The sequence below is a fragment of the Rhamphochromis sp. 'chilingali' genome (genome assembly GCF_963969265.1).
Source record: "Rhamphochromis sp. 'chilingali' genome assembly, chromosome: 15".
In the NCBI taxonomy this organism is placed as follows: Eukaryota; Metazoa; Chordata; class Actinopteri; order Cichliformes; family Cichlidae; genus Rhamphochromis; species Rhamphochromis sp. 'chilingali'.
In genome coordinates this window covers 299,462-321,374 of record NC_137942.1, presented here as the reverse complement: position 1 = coordinate 321,374, position 21,913 = coordinate 299,462, and the positions used below count along the sequence as shown (strand labels likewise).

Genomic DNA, 21,913 nt, shown 5'->3' with positions numbered 1-21,913 from the left:
ATGTTAAACTTTATTCTTTAGTCTGACCAACGGAAGCGTTAAAATCTACACACACATTCAGCCTTCGTAGTCAGAAGCTTTACTCATACACTCGTCTGTATTTAATCATTGTACTTTAGTTTGATCTTTATTTGTAAAATCAGCAGTCCATACACCCATGCTTGTTTGTGATTGGTCAGATGCTGTCAGCTACACCCTTCCTGTGAGCGTGCAGGGAAGCCCTGGGTTAGCGCCATGCTGACCTCTGAACCTGACTGGTGACATTAGGGTACATGAGCTGGGTCTGCCAGCCTCGTTGAGCAGCACAGGGTGGTGAACGTATGTGAAGTGTTTTACTGACCCCCAGTGGCCAAATGCAGGAAGTACACTTTTAGTCAAACAGGACTAAACACCCTAACTGTTTAGACAAAGTGAGATTTTGAAGGCTCAGTGTTTTGTCTCTCAGCTGCTGCCATTCTGGATGCTTGGAGGAAGGTCTTCATCCTCTACTTACACAAAGATCAGGGCCGTCCCGAGTCACCTGACCTAATGGGTTGGCTATCCTCAGATCCTGGCAGCAGGCACTTCTGCATCGCTTCTTGAATCCGAGATGATGTCTGTGGTTCTGAAGAGGTGTGCAACAGGTATAGACTGCCCAGTCCAGGATTCCTGGTCCGGCGTCAAGTCTGAGCTGGTACAGGTGTGCAGAAGGCATCAGCTGCCAGTGAGTCCAGGAGCTCCTCTTCCTCATGGAGAATAATTTGGAACCAAAGAGAATCAGAATCATATGGGACAGTTTAGTCTGGGAACTAGAACCAGAACCCAGCCCACAGTCTAAAAAGCGGGTTACAGAGGTATGGAGCTTAAAAAGCAGCTTCAAGCTGAAAGATGCAAAATATATGCTTGAATTAAAAAAAACAAAAAAAAAACTAATAAAATGTTCATCGGATACTTTTATTTTGAATAAACTGAAGCAGCTTCCCTCACAGAGAATATCACGCAGGACCTTAATGTACAGCACAACAGAGGAAATGAAGGTCAAATGTTGCAGAGACCCGTTTCAGACTGGCACACCTGCTGCAGGTGTGTTTGTGCACCTGAGCTAAAAGGCACCCAAGAACGATCCCTGCCCCACAGCAACATGTTCACGTTTCAAAATAAAAGCTTTGAAACTGTCACGTGCCTACATTTACTACCCCTATGTATTGCCCGGTGTTGTCACATGACCCTAAACCTTTCTCCTGTGGCTCGCCACCCATCACAGCCCACAGGTTACTAACTGTTAACGGGACCTCGAGCATCGTTAGCGTGAAGACCCTCAGGTGGTCCCGGTGTGCATGTCTGGTGGTTCTTGTGACTTGTGAATGGGCAACGAACACTTCAGCGTCCACTTGGTCCTTCAGGTAAGCTAAAAGTCACACAGACTACCTGAGATGGTGAGCGAGTCAGGACGAGAAGCACACTGAGGTGTGCACCTTCACTTTCTCACACCAAGAGACTCTCGGTCAGGCTAGAAAAATGCATTGTGGGTAAAAACATGCAGGTACATCACAGTTTTGCAGTCAAACACAAGCAGCAAACCCACACCTAACAGCCCAAAGTTTACCTGGACAGTTGAAGCTGAGCCTCCTGTCGGCTCCACGTGTAGGAAAAGTTATAAAAAAATCAAACACAAACATCAGGAAACACAAAGAAACTCAGAATCGGGGGAACTAGAGGCAGCTCCATGAATTTGATCAAAGACCTCAGGGGGGCTGAGAGCGGGACATTTCTATGACTCAACAGCATAAATTGTTTACAAACTGCACATGCTCAGCAGAGGTAATCCAGCAGGTCTGGGGGTGGGGTTAAAAATGATTCCTGAGAAGGATTATGGGTGAAGGTCAGATGCGCGAGGCCTTTCCCAAAGTCAGACACACACTGGCTCATTTCACCCAGTTCAGTCCAGTTTGGTCTGGTTCAGTTGGGTCGGATGTTGGCGTAGTTCTTGATGACGCCGGAGAACCTGATGATTTGGACCTCTGGGTTTTTGGGTTTGAAGTCCTGCCATAGGTACTCAGGTGACAGCACCTTGCTGGGTTTGTTGATCCACATATACCTGAGTAAAGAAGCAGGAAGTAGAATCATCTAACGATAACAACAAGGACCAGCACATCCAGCACCTGCCCAGCCACCTTTCCTACCTGTTCAGGTGACTCTCCTCCTGCCAAGCTGCCTCGATGCCCCTCTTGGCGTCGTCCTCAAAGTTCTTGCGGCAGGTTTTGGCGAGCAGGTGAACTTCTTCCACCAACCCCCCGAACGCCCCTCCACAGTAGTAGAAGTCCCCCTCCCCGGGAGCCACGTAGGCGTTGGACGCAGGACTCCGCTCGTAGGGGAACCTGCTGCGGTCATCTCTGTAGTAACCTGCAGACACAGGTGGGAGCGATGTCACTAAAAGTTCAGGGCAGAACAAAGCCGCAGAAAGCAGAAGTGAACGCACCTGAAATCTTTTTCAGAATTTGGCCTGAGTTTTTGAGATGTACTCTGAGGAGATCAAGCTGTTATTTTAGGGTTCATGTCTCTGTACCTCTTCTGTTTTCATATGAGTATGCCATAAACGTAATGCCTGTTTTTGACCTTGTGATTTGAAGCATGTGCCTTAAACTGAAATTCTCGCCCCAACAGGAGGGATGATGTAATCTGTCTGCTTGTTAGCACTCGTGTCCACAGTTTTCAAGATATTATGTTCAAATTCTGTGTGATGGGAGATACCAGTAACAGCTCCATATGGTGAAAGTTTGGTGAAAAGTCAAAATAAAGGTCACGCAGAAAAAACCTTATACTACGCAGACTTTTTGTCTTCACAACAATATAGCAGGCCTGCGATGGTTTAAGTAGCTAGGTTGGCTAAAAGCTGAGTTTGACCTCCAGAAACCAGAACAGCGTAAAACAACGCACGAATGTGTGAAAGTTTGTACAGAAGTCAACGATTTCAGCCAATTCTGCTCCGATCATAAATAAAATAAATTAAAATACAGCTTTAAGGTCATAGGTCAAAGGTCAGACATTGGCATGTTTCAGTAAAAACATCCTAAGACACCAAAACAGCCTTAACCTCTGACCCTAAATGCTGGCCTGGACCATAAGCTCCGAGCTCCCTGACCTGCACTCAATCTACAGCAGGCGGTGCTGGACCAAGGCCAGGAAGATGGTGAAGGACCTCAGCCATCCCAACAACAGACTGTTCTCTCTGCTGAGGTCAGGAAAGCGATTCCGCTCCCTGAAGACCAACACAGAGAGACTGAGGAGGAGCTTCTTCCCGCAGGCGATACGGTCTCTCAATCACACCACCACACAGTACTGACCCACACATATGGTTCTTACACACACACTGGACTTTCTGGACTTTGGTTTTGCACAACACTGGTCACTATATTCTTCATTTCCAGTTAATACTTGTACAGCTGCTGTTATTGTGTATATATTTATTTATATTTAGATTTCTTCATACATTCTTATATAGTTCTATATTGTGTATTTTGTTGTACAGTTATTTTATTTTCAACTTTAATTTATATATTTTATCTTATTCCTTCCCAGTTAAATTTACCCTTCATTCTAATTTGTGTTGTACAGGTATTTCCTTTTTAACCTTAATTTATATTCTATTCCTTCCTAGTAAAATTTACCCTTTTTAATTTTTCATATTTATTTCCTATCTTATTCATAGCCTTTTCCTTTTTTGTTTTCTTTAGGTCACGAGCAGTTGTCCAAGCATTTCACTACATATCGTACTGTGTATGACTGTGTACGTGACAAATAAAATTTGAATTTGAATTTGAAGCGAGACATTTGGCCGGCGGTCACCATGGAGACCCACAGCCAGACTTTGTTTCTTTGGAGGTTCTCTGCTGATGTTTACAGATGTGGGAATACTCGGATGTGTGTGTGGGGTGTTTTTGATCGAGCTGAAACGTCGACCACGAACTCGTTATTGTACGGTTTCGTGGCAGTGCGGGAGAACAGACCTGGATGGATCACGGCCACAAGTCCTCCCAGCGACTCGGCCCCCCAGCGACCGTGGAACTTTGAGTCGACGTCCAGACAGAAGATGTAGTCGGCGCGGTTCTGAAGCTTCTTCTCGATCAGGTTCTGGATGATCTCCATCCTGCGAGCTGAGATCTCCTGCCAGCGGTTTGAGCTGGGCACCGAGCGCACCGTCAGCTGGAGGAGGAAGAGGAGGAAGGAGGCAGAGTCAGAAAACAAAGAATCCGCCAAGAGGCTGCGTTTGGTTACAGGATCCGTTTACCATTCTGCCGGCCGCCATGTTCACTTTGGGCACCTCGTTAGGGCGATCAGTGAACACGTAAAAGTCCACCGTGAAGCCAACGAAGAAGTGCTCCTCAGACGTCTGCAGAAAGTCCTTCAGGAACATGATGTACCTGTGCAGAGGAGAGGTCAAAGGTAAAGCCAGAGACGCTGCTTTTAGGCCTGCAGGGAAACCGGAGCGTTGTGATGTCACACTTACTTTCCGACAGCGAAGACTGTGGCAGCAATGGTGATGTTCTTCCTTTTGTAGATGCTGTCCAAGAGAAACGGGTTGAAGGTTCCCTCCCAGACCACCGGAGCCAACCACGGCGTCACCGTCACCACGTCAGTACGACTGCCATTACAGAGACACGGCATCATCATCTCCATCATCATCATCATCATATTTATCAAAAGTACAAACATCATGACCAGGGCTCTAGAGTGCGACCAATTTGGTCGCAAATGCGACCAAATTTTTCAGTGGTGCGACTAAAAAAAAATATTGCAACCTTCCCTGTGGTCAACAACAGACACACATTTTGCCCCTATCGTGGACTAAACCAATCAGAGATAGTCAGGGGCGGGACCTCTCTGATTGGCCGTGGTCCAGTTGAAAGTGCAGGTGGAAGTGGGAGGTGAGTAGCTTGAATAAAGGATATCAATTCATTAAATCCTGAATCGACTTTTAAATATAACTGTGTTTTGCCAGAAACGCCAGATTCTCAGATTAAAGCTCACAAAACCAGTTCAACAACAACCAAACAGCAGATGAGAGCAGGTACACGGACTCCACACAAAGACGTAAACACAGACCCGACGCATCAGAATCAGCTTTGTCTTTCTCGGCTTTCTCACCCGACGGCCCGTAGACGGACACGCTGTCGGAGCTCAGCGATCCTGATGCGTCCGGTCCGCGTTGTGTTTACGTCTTTTTGCGCTGATTCTGAGCTGCAGGTTTTGTCTCTCCAACCAAAAGCAAACTGCGCTTCACATTTGATCAATGTCGTCATTAATTTTGCTGTTTTGCTTCCACAACTATTAAAATCACATCCATGCACAGCTAGCTCTCTCTATCTCTCTCTCTCTCTCTGTACTTCAAGAACAGTTTCCCGTCTCCAATCTCTGTTTTCTGTATTATTCATTGGCTTATTACCCACCAGTCTACCGTTGTTTACAGCGCTGTGGCTGCTGTTTTTTTCTTTTTCACTTAAATGACCTCGGACAAGAAAGCCTGTTTTTTCTGTTGTTCAATACTGAAGAAATTTAAACTTTATATGCAGAACATTGCAGAATATTTTTAAGGTTATCTGCTATAAAAAGCCAGACCAGGAAAATCTCCTTCATGTTTTTCTGTGTTTTATTCTCAGTTACTTTCACACAAAGGCATCTGCTGTGATTTTCACAATTCTGAGGAAGTCAGTACTGATAAATGATCAGAATTATAATATTTCTGACTGTCTGAGGCTAAGTTGAATCGAATCGGGACTCTGAAAACCAGAATCGAATGGATTATAGAAATCAGTGATGATACCCAGCCCTAGTGAGCAGCCTAGGCACGACAGAAGTGGATGTAGCTGTAATAGGAAAAGAACTATTGCTAACTTTTCTGTTAAGTTAAGGCCTGATCCTTCTGAAATTCATAGCCAGTGCTCTGACACGGTGTCATCAATCTTTGAATGCTGAAAAAGCACAGTGTATCCAGAAAAACACATTATATTATATAAATTTAGAGCTGGGCGATATGAGATTTTTTCATATCACGATATGTTTTTTTCATTTCAGGCGATAACGATATCTATCACGATATAAGCCAAATAACTATATTTGTAAGATTTAAATGTGCCGTTGCTCACAAGTAAAATGTGAAATAATCAGCAGCTTGTTTTTAAATATTTATTTCCCATAATAAGTTCAACAGGGTAGATGTACTTAAGGAACATGAGACTTTTTCAGATAAATAAAGGCAAATATTGCAAACTACACAAAAGGCAGCCGCTAAAGCGTTTAAGTTTCAAAATAGAACAAATGAAACAGACTAAACTGTCAATTCCACTTAGAAACAAAATATTAATTCTAAAAATAAATCTTAGTTTGTTTTACAGAAGAACAGACAAAACTGACTAACTTTTGTCAATATCAAATAAACTGAGAACTAAAAGGAAATTCTCAATCTCTCCTTGTTGTATAGCTGAGCTTTTCAAACAGTTTTAACAGTTACTTTAGTCTGACAAAAGCCGAATGACGAATTAGCGCTTCCAGTCAGAGACTGAGGCTACGTCCACACGTACACGGGTATTTTTGAAAACGGAGATTTTCCGTTTTCGTTTTAAAAAATAATCCCGTTCACACGTAAAGGCAGAAATGAAGGAAAACGCTGCTATGAACATGCCAAAGCAGCAGGTGGCGCTAGATTCCTAACCGTGCAGAAATGTTGGCCAATCAGAAGTCTAGAAGCCTCGGTGGGAAAAAGTAAACAAAGCTGGGGCATAGAAGCAGAACCGAGCCGTATGTGTGGAGGGACAGTAACTGTGTGTATATGTAAGCATTTAAACACTGCAGAGAGTAGAATTAACAGTATTGTAGAAATTCATTTCACCGAAACAATAACGTGGCGCACAGTGTGACGCATGCACCAGTTTATTGTATTTCCAGACTTGCTTTCGGCACATTTACAGTGCACGCTACTCTGTTTTTGTCAGACTTGAAATAGCAGAAATACCTTCACACTACGGAACTTCTATGGCTCTTCCGTTCGACAATCTCTCTGGCGTTGGAACCATCATCTGTTTTCTCTTCGGTCACGCTCGGTTGATTTTTCTAGTCGGCACACTCATTTCCTCCATTACCCGCTGGCTGCTTCCCAAACAAACACACGTGCGGCTTGGCACTTGTGCTGTATGTAGCAAGTCACGCGACGTGACGCTGCGGCTGTGATTGGTTCGGCTCTGCGCTACTGAATTTGGATCGGCTGACCTTTTTTTTTTTTTTTTTTTTTTTTTTTTTTAAGAGGACAAGAGCGGCGAGGTCTATCGCGATAGCTTAATTTCTCTATCGAGTAAAAGTTATATCGAGATACATATCGTTATCGTTCTATCGCCCAGCTCTATATAAATTATTATAAAATTTGTGTGCGCCTAACTTTTGTGCCGGTACGCCCATGGCAAAAAGTTAGTCTAGAGCCCTGATGACATAAAGAAGCAGAGATACTGACCCGTGCACGATGCTGGGCTGGTTGTACTTCAGACTGAAACACAGAAACAAAGAGGTTAAAGTTCAATACGAGCCAACATCACGAGCCTAACGCAGCCAAGCGCGTTCAGTTTGTCCAGCAGGGAGCGCTGCAAAAGGGACACATTTATGAGGAGTTGATGCACGCTCAATCATGCAGGTAAGGAAATCCCAAAAAATTGATTCTGTTCATCTGGATGTTTTCAGTGGGAGATTCCTCACATGAAAAGACCATCTCTGAATCGAGGAGGGGCCTAAGGGTACATCTGTCACCATCCTACAATGCTGTGACTGCAGCCATTCCCCAACTCTCTGTGAATGGTACTCGTGGACACTGATCAGTGGTCATGACCATTTGCATGTTAATGATCATAAACTGACCTCACAGCCCATTGTAAATCAGTGGTGCTGGTTTCATGTCCTGTTTATAAGGTTGGAAACCTGCAGCCAGCTGAGACTGAAGGAGTCACCTGATGATTATGAAAAGATGAACAGAACCAACCTTTTGGGAATACATTTATGAGTTAGATCCAGATCCTGAAGGAGCAGAATGAAAGGAAAGATCCATGATCTTCAGTCACATGCATGCAGTTCCTGCTCCTGACCAGCAGGTGTCAGCCGTCACACATTTCACAAATATGAGGACCGTTTCAAACTGCCTCTTTCACTACCTTTCCATGACCTGATGAAAACTTCATCAGCTAGAAAAGTTGATAAGGAATAAGAGGCGAGCAGAGCGGTGCTCAGATATCAGAACAAACTAACTTCAGCAAAAAATGGACTACAAAACACACATATGACGTCATGACAGCTGTTCTAACCCTGCTAATTTATGAGAACATCCAGTAAAAGAGTAACCCTTCATCCAAGAAAGAACGATCAGATCTACTCATGTCGGCAGCAGCTGTTTGCCTTTTGGGGGAAGAAAAACTGTGATGCAACAGAGTGAAGCTGCTGAGTAGAAAGGACAGTACTTACTGCTCAGGAGACTCCAGGTGGAGATCAATACCAGGCTGACTGAACGTGGTGGTTTCAACGGCAGATCTGCAGCACACACACACACACACACAGTGTCTGTTTGTTACCCTTAAAAACACCTTTAGACCGGACTGACCAAGTTCCACAGATCAGCAAAGGTGCTTTATATGGTAAGGTTAAGACCCTACGATAACACAGGGAAAAGCTAACAATCAGACAGTCCTCTATTTGCAAGCACTTTGGTGACAGCGGGAAGGAAAAACTCCCTTTTAACAGGAAGAAACCTCAGACAGAATCAGGCTCAGGGAGAGCCGGGGCCATCTGCTGCGACCGGTTGGGGGGGGGGGGGGGGGAGAAGAGGAAGACAGGATAAAGACATGCTGTGGAAGAGAGGGAGAGTCATACAGGGCTCTAGACTGGAAACTAATTCCTCAATGGTGCGACTAAAAAAAACATCCTTGGTCGCAGCGGTGCAACCAGCCGTTAAAAAAACTCTGAAAGTCTCCACGTGGTCAACAGCAGACACACATTATGCCCACATCGTGGTCAAAGCCAATCAGAGAGCGGGACCTCTGTGATTGGCTGTGGTCCACACATTCCTGTAGGCCTACCTGTCTATACATTTGAAAGCATAGGTGAATGGACAGAGTGAGTAGGGCTGGGTTTAAAATCACATTTCTGATTAAAATCAATTTTAACTTGAATAAAGCGACATCGATTCATTAAATCCTGAATGATTTAAAAATAAATGTATTTCACCAGAAACGCCAGAATCTCAGGTTGAAGCTCACAAAACTGTTTCAACAACCACCAAACTGCTAAAACAGGAAACACCCCCCCATTAAAGTGTCACAACCAACCACCCATGCTGAAACCAGCTTTACTGCCTGTTGTCAGTAGCAACAAACAGTAAAGCCGGTCTGCGCTATGGGCTGAACCACTGTTAATGGTGGTTGGGGGGGGGGGGGACACACACTTTGTATTCAGTTTTAGGATTTATAGGCAATGTTAACTGTAGCTTATTTTAATTGTATGCTAAACTGGGGTGGCAAGAGATTTTTGTAGGGTGGCACACGCCACCCCTGTAGATCCGGCCCTGCATTCAGTGGTATGCAAAAGTTTAGGCACCGCCGATCATTTTCATGTTTTTCCTTCATAAATCATTGGTTGTTCGGATCAGCAATTTAATTTAAATATATCATATAGCGGACAAACACAATGATATTTGAGAAGTGAAATAAAGTTTATAGGATTTACAGAAAGTGTGCAGAAGTTACGTAAACTAAATTAGGCAGGTGCATAAATTTGGGCACCCTTGTCATTTTATTGATTTGAATACCTTTAGCACTAATTATTGGAACATAAAATTTGTTTGGTGAGCTCATTGACCCTTGACCTACATACACAAGTGACCGTGGTTCAGGGGGTTGGGAAGCTCATCTTGTAACCGGAAGGTTGCCAGTTCGATCCCCAACTCTGTCTGTCTGTCTTGGTTGCTCGATGGCGTGATATGGCAGCCTCGCTTCTGTCAGTCTGCCCCAGGGCAGCTGTGGCTGTAACTGTAGCTGCCTCCACCAGTGTGTGAATGTGAGAGTTAATGAATAGTGGAGTTGTAAAGCACTTTGTGAATTCAATCCATTATTATTATTACTAATCCAGACATGAGAAGGGTATTTAGGGTGGCCAATTGCAAGTTTTCCTCCTCTTTGCATCTTCTCTCGAGAGTGGCTACATGGGAGCCTCAAAACAACTCTCAAATGACCTGAAAACAAAGATTGTTCAACATCATGGTTTAGGGGAAGGATACAAAAGACTGTCTCGGAGAATTCAGCTGTCAGTTTCCACTGTCACCGGAAGTGACAGGTCAAGGAAAATCTTAGATAAGCAGAGGCGAAGAATAGTGAGGACAGTCTCAGTCAACCCACACACCAGCTCTAAAGACCTACAACATCATGTTGCTGCAGATGAAGTCACTGTGCATCGTTCAACTATTCAGCGCACTTTGCACAAAGAGATGCTGTATGCGAAAGTGATGCAGAAGTAGCCTTTTCTGTGTACATGCTACAAACGGTGTCTCTTGAGGTATGCTAAAGCAGCGTTCCCCAACCCCCGGGCCTCGGACCGGTACCGGTCCGTGAGTCGTTTGGTACCGGGCCGCGAGAGTTGAGGCTCAGGTGTGAAATGTATGGTTTTCAGGGTTTTTAGCGGTTTTCAGCGTTATTTTGTTATTGTTTTTAAGCGTTAACTCGGTTTTCTTGGGTCTTTTCACGTGTGTTATGAATAAATCTTCTTTTTTTTCGGTACCGGTACTAGTTTTATTTTATTGTATTTATCCGTGACACATTAAAGGCCGGTCTGTGAAAATAATGTCGGGCATAAACCGGTCCGTGGCGCAAAAAAGGTTGGAGACCGCTGTGCTAAAGCACATTTGGACAAGCCAGCTTCATTTTGGAATAAGGTGCTGTGGACTGATGAAACTAAAACGGAGTTATTTGGACATAACAAGGTATGCATGGTGGAAACAGAACAGCATTTCAAGAGAAACACTTGCTACCCACGGTAAAATGTGGAGGTGGTTCCATCATGCTGTGGGGCTGTGAGGCCAGGGCAGGGACTGGAAATCTTGTTAAAGTTGAGGGTCGCATGGATTCCAGTCAATATCAGCAGATTCTTGAGAACAATGTTCAAGAATCAGTCACAAAGTTGCGCTGGGGCTGGATATTTCAACAAGACAACGACCCGAAACACTGCTCAAAGTCTACTAAGGCGTTCAGCAGAGGATCAAAAAAAATGTACTGGAATGGCCATCTCAGTCCCCAGAAATAAATAATATTGAAAATCTATGGTGTGACTTAAAGCAGGCTGTCCATGCTCGGAAACCATCAAACCTGACTGAACTGGAGAGGTTTTGTAAGGAAGAATGGTCCAAAATACGTTCAACCAGAATCCAGACTCTCATTGGAACCTACAGGAAGTGTTTAGAGCCTGTTATTTCTGCAAAAGGAGGATCTACTCAATAGGGCTGGGCCATATTATACCGCTGAATGCATGATAGAATATTGGTAAAAAGCTCATGCGCAGTGCCTTTGTTTTCATACGCAGATGGCCGATTGTTGAGTGAAACGAATGAACCAGAACTGGTCTAAGACTTTTAAGTGCGCCTTATGGTCATGAAAATACGGTAAGTAACTTTTGCACACTTTCTGTAAATCCTATAAACTTCATTTCACTTCTCAAATATCACTGTTTGTCTGCTATATGATATATTTAAATTAAATTGCTGATCCAAACAACCAATGAAGGAAAAACATGAAAATTATCAAGGGTGCCCAAACTTTTGCATACGACTGTAGATCTGTTTCAAAGCACTGCAGCACCTGTAACACCTGTTAGCTGTGTGACTCTTTCAAGGATCTGGCCTGTCATTAGCTAAGAGCGCTGGCTCTTTGGGTCTAGCTACTGCCAGCTTGAAGGCCTGTGGTACATCTCTGAGTCCTCTGAGCTTCATTCATGACTCATTTTAACCAATGGATGTTTGTATCTGTGTGTGCCTGTATGTCTGTGTCTATATGTCAGGTTGGGTATCAGACGCCACCTCTCTGGGGACACCTCAGGACCTCTAAGGTATGGAGGCCTATCTCCCCCCACCACTTCCCCTGCCAGTGGCGGACCCCCTCAGACATCGGTGCGTTGGTGGTTCTTTGTGTCCGGGGATGGACGTCCAGGTACACACCGGCTCACTCCTTGGCGGCCGCTTATCGGGGCCTGGAGCCTGGGGCTCGCTCGGGCCACTTCGGGGGTGGGGTGCCCCCGGCCTCTCGGCCTGGGGCTCGGTCACTCAGGCGCGGCTGGCTGCCGGCGGAGCTCACGGGCGCGTCACTGCAACTCCCCCTGGCTTCTGCTCCGCGGCTGCTGAGTGAGCCCTCATCTGGGACTCTCCTCAGCTCTTTCTGGGACAGTGGCGCGGCTGCCCCTCTGTTGGTCTTCCTTGGTCTCTTGTGTTCTGGGGGCCTCTGGATGTCTGGAGTTTTGATCTCCTCCATACCTGCTTCACACCCTGGAGGACGGGGCTGTGGCCCCCCCACACCCTCTAGCAGATTATTACATGAAGGAACCTTTTAAAAAACAAAAAACAAGCGCGTCCATGCTCACAGGTGTACACACGGGTGATCACACCCACAAACTACACCCTTTTTGGCTCCTACCTCAAAGCACACTGTGTTCTGTTGATCTTATGTGCTGCACAATAATGTTTAATATTTAGTATTTACTGTCATATTCCCATATATCATTGTGATGTTGTTTATTCTATTACTCTTGTTCTCTTCTGCTTGCTTTCTTTTTTCTTTCTCAGCAGGTGATCCAGGTGATTGATATATGCATTTTTTGTCTGCTTATTTTGTTGGTTTTTGTTTTTTTGCCCTTTATCCCCGTCCCTCTTCTCCGCTGTTTTTCTTTCCCTCTTTCTTTTCCCCAGTCAAATCTGTCCCGTATTTAGCAAGTGAAAATAAATAAAATAAACAATAAAAGGTGAATCAAATGGACCATTATGGCAAGGCTGGGATGGTCCATTTGGTAAAGTAAATCCGTTGGGCATCTTCTTCTTCTTCGCCTTTAGACAAAAATTCTGATGCAAATGAGCCGAACGGGACAGGCAAAAAAAAGATATGAGTGCCGCCTTAAACACAGACACACAGAGTTCTTGTTACTTACCCCGCCTCCACTGTCTTCCACTTCTCCTCAAAGGACAGCGAGACTCTGCATGACACAGAGATCAAAGTTAGCCCCGCCCACCTCTGACAGGTTACCGGTTATCGATCAGATCCCGGTAACCCGCTCCCATCTTATTATCGGTGTTGTCGTGAGCGCATGAAGCAAAGATATTCCACACAGCCAATCACCAGCCAGAACAAAAAATGTGCAAGCCAATCACGTGTCAGCACAGCACGGGGCGCGGTCATGCGCCATCAGACACGTCTGCTTGTTATCGCCGTGACAATGGAGACACTTCTCCAACTTCGGCGATCGTAGCTCAAGAGTTGGGAGTTCGCCTTGTAATCGGAAGGTTGCCGGTTCGAGCCCCGGCTCCGATAGTCTCGGTCGTTGTGTCCTTGGGCAAGACACTTCACCAGTTGCCTACTGGTGGTGGTCAGAGGGCCTGGTGGCACCAGTGTCTGGCAGCCTCGCCTCCGTCAGTGCGCCCCAGGGCGGCTGTGGCTACAATGTAGCTGCCATCACCAGTGTGTGAATGTGTGGAAGATTGCGTATAGTGTAAAGCGCTTTGGGGTCCTTAGGACCAAGTAAAGCACTATACAAATACAGACCATTTACCATTTGTTAACGACCTTTGACCTTGAACAGCCGTTTCTGTCAAACACTGAAGAACAACACTTCGCAGAGTCAGCTAACCCACACTGCCCCCTGCTGACAGTAAACAGCAGTGCACAGGAAGCCCTGAGGAGGCTTTGGGGTAACGCAGGTGTGAGGCCCGAGCGCACAAACAGACAGAGGACACAAAAAGGTCTCCTGTGTAACTCGACTCCATCAACAGGACACAATGCAGAGCTCACAGCTGCTCTTTCAGCTGCAGACGCCACGAGGAAGAAAATCCCAGAAAAATGAATCTGTGAAAAGCAAAAGGTTTTCTCCGAAACGGAACAAAGGAGGGTTTGGGTGTTGCTGCAGCCAACGTCGGCCATCTTTCCCTAACTCTGCCCTCGCCCCCATAACCATCAGCCAAGTGTCACAGCATTCCCAGAGAGGAACACTGATCCCAGACCTGCGCTGTTTCACACCTTCATCACCCTCGGTGTGCCTGTGGATGTGAAGCTGATTGGTCAGGGTGCGCAGAGAAAACATGCTGGAATCAGCTGAGCAGACCACACACGTCAAACACTGAGAGGGGGGTGGCTTACGGATGTGCAGCTGCTGCAGCTACAGGTGAAACAGGTGAGTCACTCTTCCACGAAACACATAAGCCTGGCGTGAGTTCATTTCCATGGCCAGTGAAAGTGAAATGGAAATCAGGTCATGGAAAAAGTTTTCACAGAAGAGAGAAACACATCAGGGACGTAACCAGGGAAACCATCAGTGGTAAAACACTTCACAGATCTGAGATCCAGGCGCTCCGGAGGCTCTCACGCTTGCCTGTGGGGAGCACAGAGCTGCCAAACGTGTGGACGAGCTGCAGCTCGGGGACCAGCAGGTCCAAACATCCCCAGAACCCTGTTACACCCACTTTAGCTCATTGCTAAATCCCAGTTAGGTTTCCTTAGCCCTCGCGCTGACCGGCAGCTCTCACTTTACCCGCCCCTTTCTGCTGATTGGCTGCCCCGGCACACGGAAGTGTCATGTTAGTCATGTCCAAATTCATGGGCTGCTGCATACTGAGGACCCGGCCTTCGCGGTCTACGTGGGCGGGTCCTCAGAAGGTCGGGTACGCCGGAAGTAAACGGCTGTGAAATTGTACAGTCTAGCCTTCAGATTAGCGTCACCGCTGTCTGGGTGAAGTTTAATAAACTCAGCCGTCTGCTCCTTGCTGTCTAAAATATAACAGGACACTGGCGTAAACTCTCGACCGTCTCACACGTCTGTTTAATCAGTTTTCTGTTTGATGTTTATTCAGCTGTGTGAAAACCACCCGGGGGATTAAAAAGGTTTTTTTTTTAATATAATTTGATCTAATAACTTTAATCTCAGCCAAACTGATTGCCTCACAAACAAAGCCCAACAATAACATTTTAAGTTATCTAAGTGACTTATATATCACGTTTAACCTAAGTAGCGAAAGACCGCGGGGGTCTGAAAATGATGTGCCGGGAGTTGTGCCGTTCTTGGCGGCTCCAGTAACCCTCGAGCTCCCGGCTAGCTATCGAGCTGGTGGGTAACAGACGTCTCCGAAAACGTCGGAGCACTTTTGCAAATATGTGATATCTTGATAAACCGAGCAGATATTTGACGTTTACACAGCTACTTTCTGCCTGAAAATATGTTAAAAGTTTATTTTGTGACCCAGAAAGATTAATAAGAGTAATTTTAAAACTTAGCAGCGGCCGCCATTGTTGAAAACTGGAATTGGCTGGGCCGCGCTATGAATTCTGGGATATGTGACTTTTTTTATTTCACCATTCATTAACTGCACAGAGAAGGCCTCGTTTAAATATGTTAATGTTTTCTTTAAGCAAAGACTATTAATAAAGTTTGTCATGACTGGGCCAAGTGTCCTCTTTTTTGGAAATCAAAGCATGGTCACCCTAACATGAATCCACTTCCTGGCTGTGACATCATCATCAGATCATCCAATGAATCCAACACAGCTTCACGTCTCGTTCGGTTTGTGTTGATGCAGCTTCCAACATTCACGCCGATTCGTGCGCTCAGACTGGGTCACGTGACCGTTTCAGCTGCAGTTCAAACTCAGACAGGAAGCTCTGTGACTTTTATTTTGAAAGTCAGAGACTTAGCAAAGAGGAAGCTAGCAGGAAGGAATCATGCGTGTCTGTGCGAGTGTGTGTGTTACCTGTAGTACTGGGACAAGTACAGCAGCCTGTGGGGTCAAACAAACACAATCATTAATCAATCAGCAGACCTTTAGCTCGTTAACATGTTCCTAACCCGAACGGCATTAGGTCGAGCGCCTCTCCTCGCCAACACGCCTACACTCAGGCTCGACCGCCGCCTCGGTCAGAGGTTACATTCTGTAAAACCAGACTATTACTGGACTGTACACATGATCATCAGGTGTTTGCGATAGAGCTGACCAATAGGAGCGCACGAACACACAAAGCTTCAGTCATCAGCCTGAACACACCTGAACAAACTGCTGTCACTCACGAGGCTTTGTGCCATTGTGAACCCTGAACGACGCAACGCTGCAAGCTCGAACACAGAGACGGGAACAAAGAGAGACGCCCTGAGCAGACCGAGCTACAGACCTGGCAGGATCCGCCTGAAACCTGAGCCTGCTCCGTGTGTTTGCTCTGCTCAAAGCTGACATCGCAGAGGTCGAACAGAGGCTTCAGTAGTAAACGCCACATTAACAGTAGTATTAAACGCAGTATTAACTGTAGTATAAGTACATGAACTCACCCCAGCAGCACAGTGACAGACAGGATCACAGTCACAGCTTTTGTGTGGAGCACGGCCATCTTTCAGACCGGGACGGGTCCGATCCTCGCAGGTCTCTCGGTCCAGATCAGGACCACATCAACCACCGAGACCGCGTCCAGCACTTGGCTTCTGATCCAGCAAGTCTAATAAAACCAGCCCGACTCCTCTGTGTCTGCACAGAACGCAGCGTTTACTGGCTGGATCTGATTAGCAGGTTGAAGTGTTCAGGCACAACTCACATCCTCCACACCCTAGAGAGAGAGAGAGCAAGAGAATCTGAACTGTTAATAAAGGAGCAGCCAGTCAGCGGAGAAATGGGAGGAGCTAAAGCAGCTTGTTGGTGAATGGAGGGGCTGCAGCAACGTCCAGTCTCAGAAAGAAGATCAGCAGGTACACACCTGTGGCTCAGGTTACCTGAGACAGCCCCCTCCTCCTCTCACGGCTGGATCACATTTAAAGCCCGCCCTGACTTCCTGTACGCTCTGACCTCCTTATCGCATCGTTATATGAAGCTTCTTTTCACAACTGTAAACCGAGACGCGTGTTTCGGCGCCATGAAGTCTGAAGTTATCTGGGCCTAAAATAACACGGCTGTAAACGGAGCGCGGTCACCTGACACAGGTGTGCTGTTGTCACAGTAACATAAAGTCGTCACATCAAACCTTCACACCGTGCGCAGGTGAATGTCACAGAAGACAGCAAAGCCCCGCCCACATTCAAGTAGCACTGCAGCATTCCAAAATGAAGCTTTTTTGCTTCAATGTTTCATTGAAGACACAAGTTGTGCTTTCTCCTTTGAATATTAATGATTGCTTAATAATTACCAAAAAGATTCATTTCTGATTCTTCAGTTAGTCAATAAAAGACATCAGCTCATCATGCAGGTGTGGAGCTGTGTCCACTCCCGTGGAACAACATGAAGGTATGCACACGCATCACATGACAGTCCTCTGTTTGTGTGAAAACGATGGTTGTTGTTGTTGTGCAGGATCATAAGCCTTTGCCTCCCTCCTGAGCTGAGCTCCAGCAGATCCTCGCTGGTCTGGAGTCGCTAACAGTACATCACATGTGCAGCTGCTCCTCTCAGCAGAAACAGGTAAACAGTTTTCCTGAGCTGCTCGGTCCTCCTCCGGCACAGAGGTCAGAGCACCTGCAGTGAAGCAGAGGGGAACAGCTCCAAAAACACAGATTTGTTCCTGTTTTAAGGTCTTGGAGCGTTTCCTCATTCTGACATCACTTCCTGGCTTTGAAAGTAGCGGCGGTTTGGGCATCTGACAGGGATGCCTCCAGGGTGAGGTGTTCTGGCCATGTCCCACTGGGAGGAGGCCCGGGGCAGACCTTACAATGCCGTGATTGCAGCAATTCCCCAACTCTCTGTGAATGGTACTCATGGTTATTGATCAGTGGTCATGAGAATTTGCATAATTATGATTAAGGAACTGACCTCACAGCCCATTGTTCCTTCAGTGGGCTGGTTTCAGTCATTATGTAAATGTCCTGTTTATAAGATTGAAACCTGCGGTCAGCTGAGACTGAAGACGTCACTTGGATGAGTGACGAAACTGTTCACCGAAGTCTATTTACCAACATACGTAAAGATATTACACATAAAAAATACACGGAAACATTGGAAATGACTTTTTGGCACAACACCGGCACTACACTTCATGATGTTTCCGTCTCTCCGTTTCCAGCCCGGAGCTGCCAACCAACCCGGAAACAGCGCGACACACACGGGCGGGCGGACGGACAGCACGTACCTGTGCAGGCGCTCGTCGCTCTCCTCCGTCTTCTTTCTTTTTCTTTCTTTCTTTCTTACAGTTGTACTGGCGGTTGGCAAACAATTGAAAGGTGCCTGTCTTCTTCGTCTGTCTCACCTTCACTTCCTGCTCCGCCACAGCCAGCGGGGAGGCCAAGCCCCCTAACCTCCCCCCGGTGCTGTGTTGAAACGCTTCCGCGTTTCTGGCTGATGCGCTTGGTCGTGAGCAGACTCAAGCTGGTCTCCGTGTTACTGAAGAACACGAACACAAAATATTACACGCAGCGCAACGTTTACACAAACACACTTCCTTGGATGGCTGAGTAACGGGAAACGCCCGCAGCAGATGGGTGAGGGTGAGCACCACCACCAGTGATGGAGAACCCTCCCCATGTAACCAGGAACTCCCCGTGGGTTTAATTCACCAAAAGGCTTCCCGTGGTTCACTCGATCTAAAGCCAGTCAACCTGTGGCTTTAGAAGCATCAATTAAACACGAGAACTGATGGATTCTAATTTGTGTTGTACAGTTATTTCCTTTTTAACCTTAATTTATATTTTATTCCGTCCTAGTTAAATTTACCCTTTTTAATTTTTCATATTTATTTCCTATCTCATTCATAGCCTTTTCCTTTTTTGTTTTCTTTAGGTCACGAGCAGTTGTCCAAGCATTTCACTACATATCGTACTGTGTATGACTGTGTACGTGACAAATAAAATTTGATTTGAATTTGATTTTTGGGCCTGCACAAGTTTCCTTGTATACACTGTCAGTACCATCCTTTCACTTGATGCCAAACTGATTTTCCAGGGAAGAGATACACACTTATCTAGATCCTTAGATAAAATCCTGGCCTATAATTATCCACCCAGCTCACTTTTCCAGTTTTGACCAAAATACAGACATTTAGTGTGGGAGAATGTCATGGATCACAGATCCAGTGAAACAGAGGGCTGAAACAGGAGCTAGCCTTAAACTAGCATGTCTCAGATTTTCCTGTGATCCAAACCACAGGCCTTACTATCAAATACTTTATGAATGGCTTCATATACCTCACGTGTCAATACACTCATAGGTCCATTGTTGTACAGTGTAGTGTAATGTTGTCTCCATAGTGCTGCAGTATTATCTTCCCCAGAAACCGTGCAGAGTACAGATGGTTTGCAGTTGTTAACAGCATTTACCTCTTTCCCAAAATCTACATTTTCCCATGGATCCATCGGAGCAGAGACGGGGATCAGACCACCAACGTCCTGATTAGTAGGCGACATGCCACCCCTGTGCTTACATTGGACATCAAGCAGTTTACCACCTTCATGCAGAGCAGCCACTGTATCATCATATGGAACAAAGTTTATGTGAAGGCTGAAGATGCTGATGTTGGACATCCTGCACAAAACCGATTCTTTAGGCAAACAAATGTTGTTTAGATGTTTATTTGTATTATTATAAAAACCAAGAAGTCCTCTTCACTAAATGCTCTAATCTTACACTGGCAGCAGTGTGTTATTAGTGACATGATTATTTGGAGTTGTTGCTGGCAGTTGTTCCACATTTACAGTAAAACCCACAGGTATATGGTCTGACACAGCTACCCTAGATTTGCAGTCATGTTTTCTAATCCTGCATGACCCTCAGCTGTACTGATGCAATGATCCAGCCATGATGAAGTATAACAAGCTCCAGCCTACTGAGACAATCCTCGTCATTTTCACAAGTTTCATAAGGAGGACAACCAAACTTTTGTTATTCTGTGTATATTGTACACCAGTCTGCATCCAGCCTAATGGGCTTATCGCAGCCCTGGTATTCTGCCTCTGACTACAGCTGTGCTGAGACCAGCTGTTGATTCCTCCACTCCCCAAAATTTGGGCTCAAGGTAGTTAATTCTTGGTTAAGTCACTGTGTCTCCTGTAAATATAAAACGTCACATTGCGTTACAACAACACATCAAGCTTTGTGCCCTGCACTCTGTCCCAAACGCAGGCCACCACAGTTAGTTACACACAGTAGCTGTGGACACCAGGGGACACAATTATCTGCGCTGCTGGATGCACTGTGTTTGACCTCACACATCCGGGCCTGCGTGGTTCATGACAATGCCGGCCAGATCCGTTTCAGGCCAGAGTTCAGGACTGTGCTCCGTATATTGACAACTTTCTGGCAGGTGGCATTCTGTCAATGCAGAGAAAGCGTTTCTGCATCTACATCTGGGGAAGTCTTGTGCTGAACACGCTAATTTAGTCTTTACAGTTTTTATAGTACTGCCAATGAGAGATACACTTCCAGGCCTCTTGTTGCCTCCAGCAGTAACAGTGTGCAATCCCAAACCTGAAACAAGCTTCTCCATGGCCCAAGTTTGACTTCAATATTTCATAGTTCAGCAAAACTGATGAATCTAATAAACTTAAACCTGCTCAATCCTCCCTATTCTGGTGTTTTAAAGAGTAAGCAACCTAATAGGGTTGCAGCCTCGCCTCTGTCAGTGCGCCCCAGGGCCGCTGTGGCTACAATGTAGCTGCCATCACCAATTCAATTCAATTTCAATTCAATTTTATTTATATAGCGCCAAATCACAACATAAGTCGCCTCAAGGCGCTTCATAGATACAGAGAAAAAAAACCCAACAATCATATGACCCCCTATGAGCAAGCACTTTGGCAACAGTGGGAAGGAAAAACTCCCTTTTAACAGGAAGAAACCTCCGGCAGAACCAGGCTCAGGGAGGGGCGGGGCCATCTGCTGCGACCGGTTGGGGTGAGAGAAGGAAGACAGGATAAAGACATGCTGTGGAAGTGTGTGAATGTGTGTGTGAATGGGTGGATGATTGTGTATAGTGTATAGCGCTTTGGGGTCCTTAGGACCAAGTAAAGCGCTATACACTATACAGACCATTTACCATTTACTCCCAGCAAAAAAAAAAACTAAATAGGGAACCACCCCCCACCTCATGATGCTTAATTGACGTAATCAACTTTAATTTGATGCAGTGCGGAAAAAAAATGCACAGAAATCAATTATTTTTCAAATCAAATCACTTTTATTGTCACATCACATGTGCAGGTACATTGGTACAGCACATGTGAGTGAAATTCTTGTGTGCGAGCTTCACAAGCAACAGAGTTGTGCAAAATACAATAATGTAAACAAGCAAAATACAAGAATGGCTACATCTGAAACTAATAAATATATGTACAATATATAATAGTATATGCATTTCTGGATGTGTATACTAAATATTTTTCTACGTGTGTGTGTGTGTGTGTGTGTGTGTGTGTGTGTGTGTGTGTGTGTGTGTACACATATTTTACAAATTAAATAGAGTAAACAATAAATAAAATATATAAAAATATACAGAGTTGAGACATGTGCAAAACAGTGGCATTACTGTACAGTATGTAGTGCATAATGTTGAAGTTCCAGTAGTGAAGCTGAGGTGTCTATGACGTGTTCAGCAGTCTGATGGCCTGGTGGAAGAAGCTGTCTCTCAGTCTGCTGGTACGGGACCGGATGCTGCAGAACCTCCTTCCTGATGGAAGCAGTCTGAACAGTTTATGGCTGGGGTGACTG

The 21,913-nt window shown here is 45.6% G+C and overlaps 1 protein-coding gene across 2 annotated transcripts; it reads right to left on the bottom strand.

Annotated features, from left to right (window-relative positions):
- Positions 1–914: 914 nt before the first annotated feature.
- LOC308412149 (globoside alpha-1,3-N-acetylgalactosaminyltransferase 1-like) lies at positions 915–18,643 on the bottom strand. 2 transcript variants are annotated; one of them, XM_080906289.1, is made up of 11 exons: positions 18,345–18,643; positions 16,564–16,835; positions 15,995–16,021; positions 13,189–13,233; positions 8,476–8,541; positions 7,481–7,513; positions 4,487–4,621; positions 4,268–4,400; positions 3,987–4,182; positions 2,163–2,382; positions 915–2,077 (listed from the first exon to the last, which is right to left on the bottom strand). In XM_080906289.1, the coding sequence occupies exons 2-11, from the start codon at positions 16,620–16,622 to the stop codon at positions 1,939–1,941; spliced, it is 1,053 nt and encodes a 350-aa protein (XP_080762415.1). In that variant the 5' UTR covers positions 16,623–16,835; positions 18,345–18,643; the 3' UTR covers positions 915–1,938. The 2 variants fall into 2 exon arrangements, with proteins under 2 accessions (XP_080762415.1, XP_080762416.1); XM_080906290.1 differs by lacking the exon at positions 13,189–13,233.
- Positions 18,644–21,913: the final 3,270 nt, after the last annotated feature.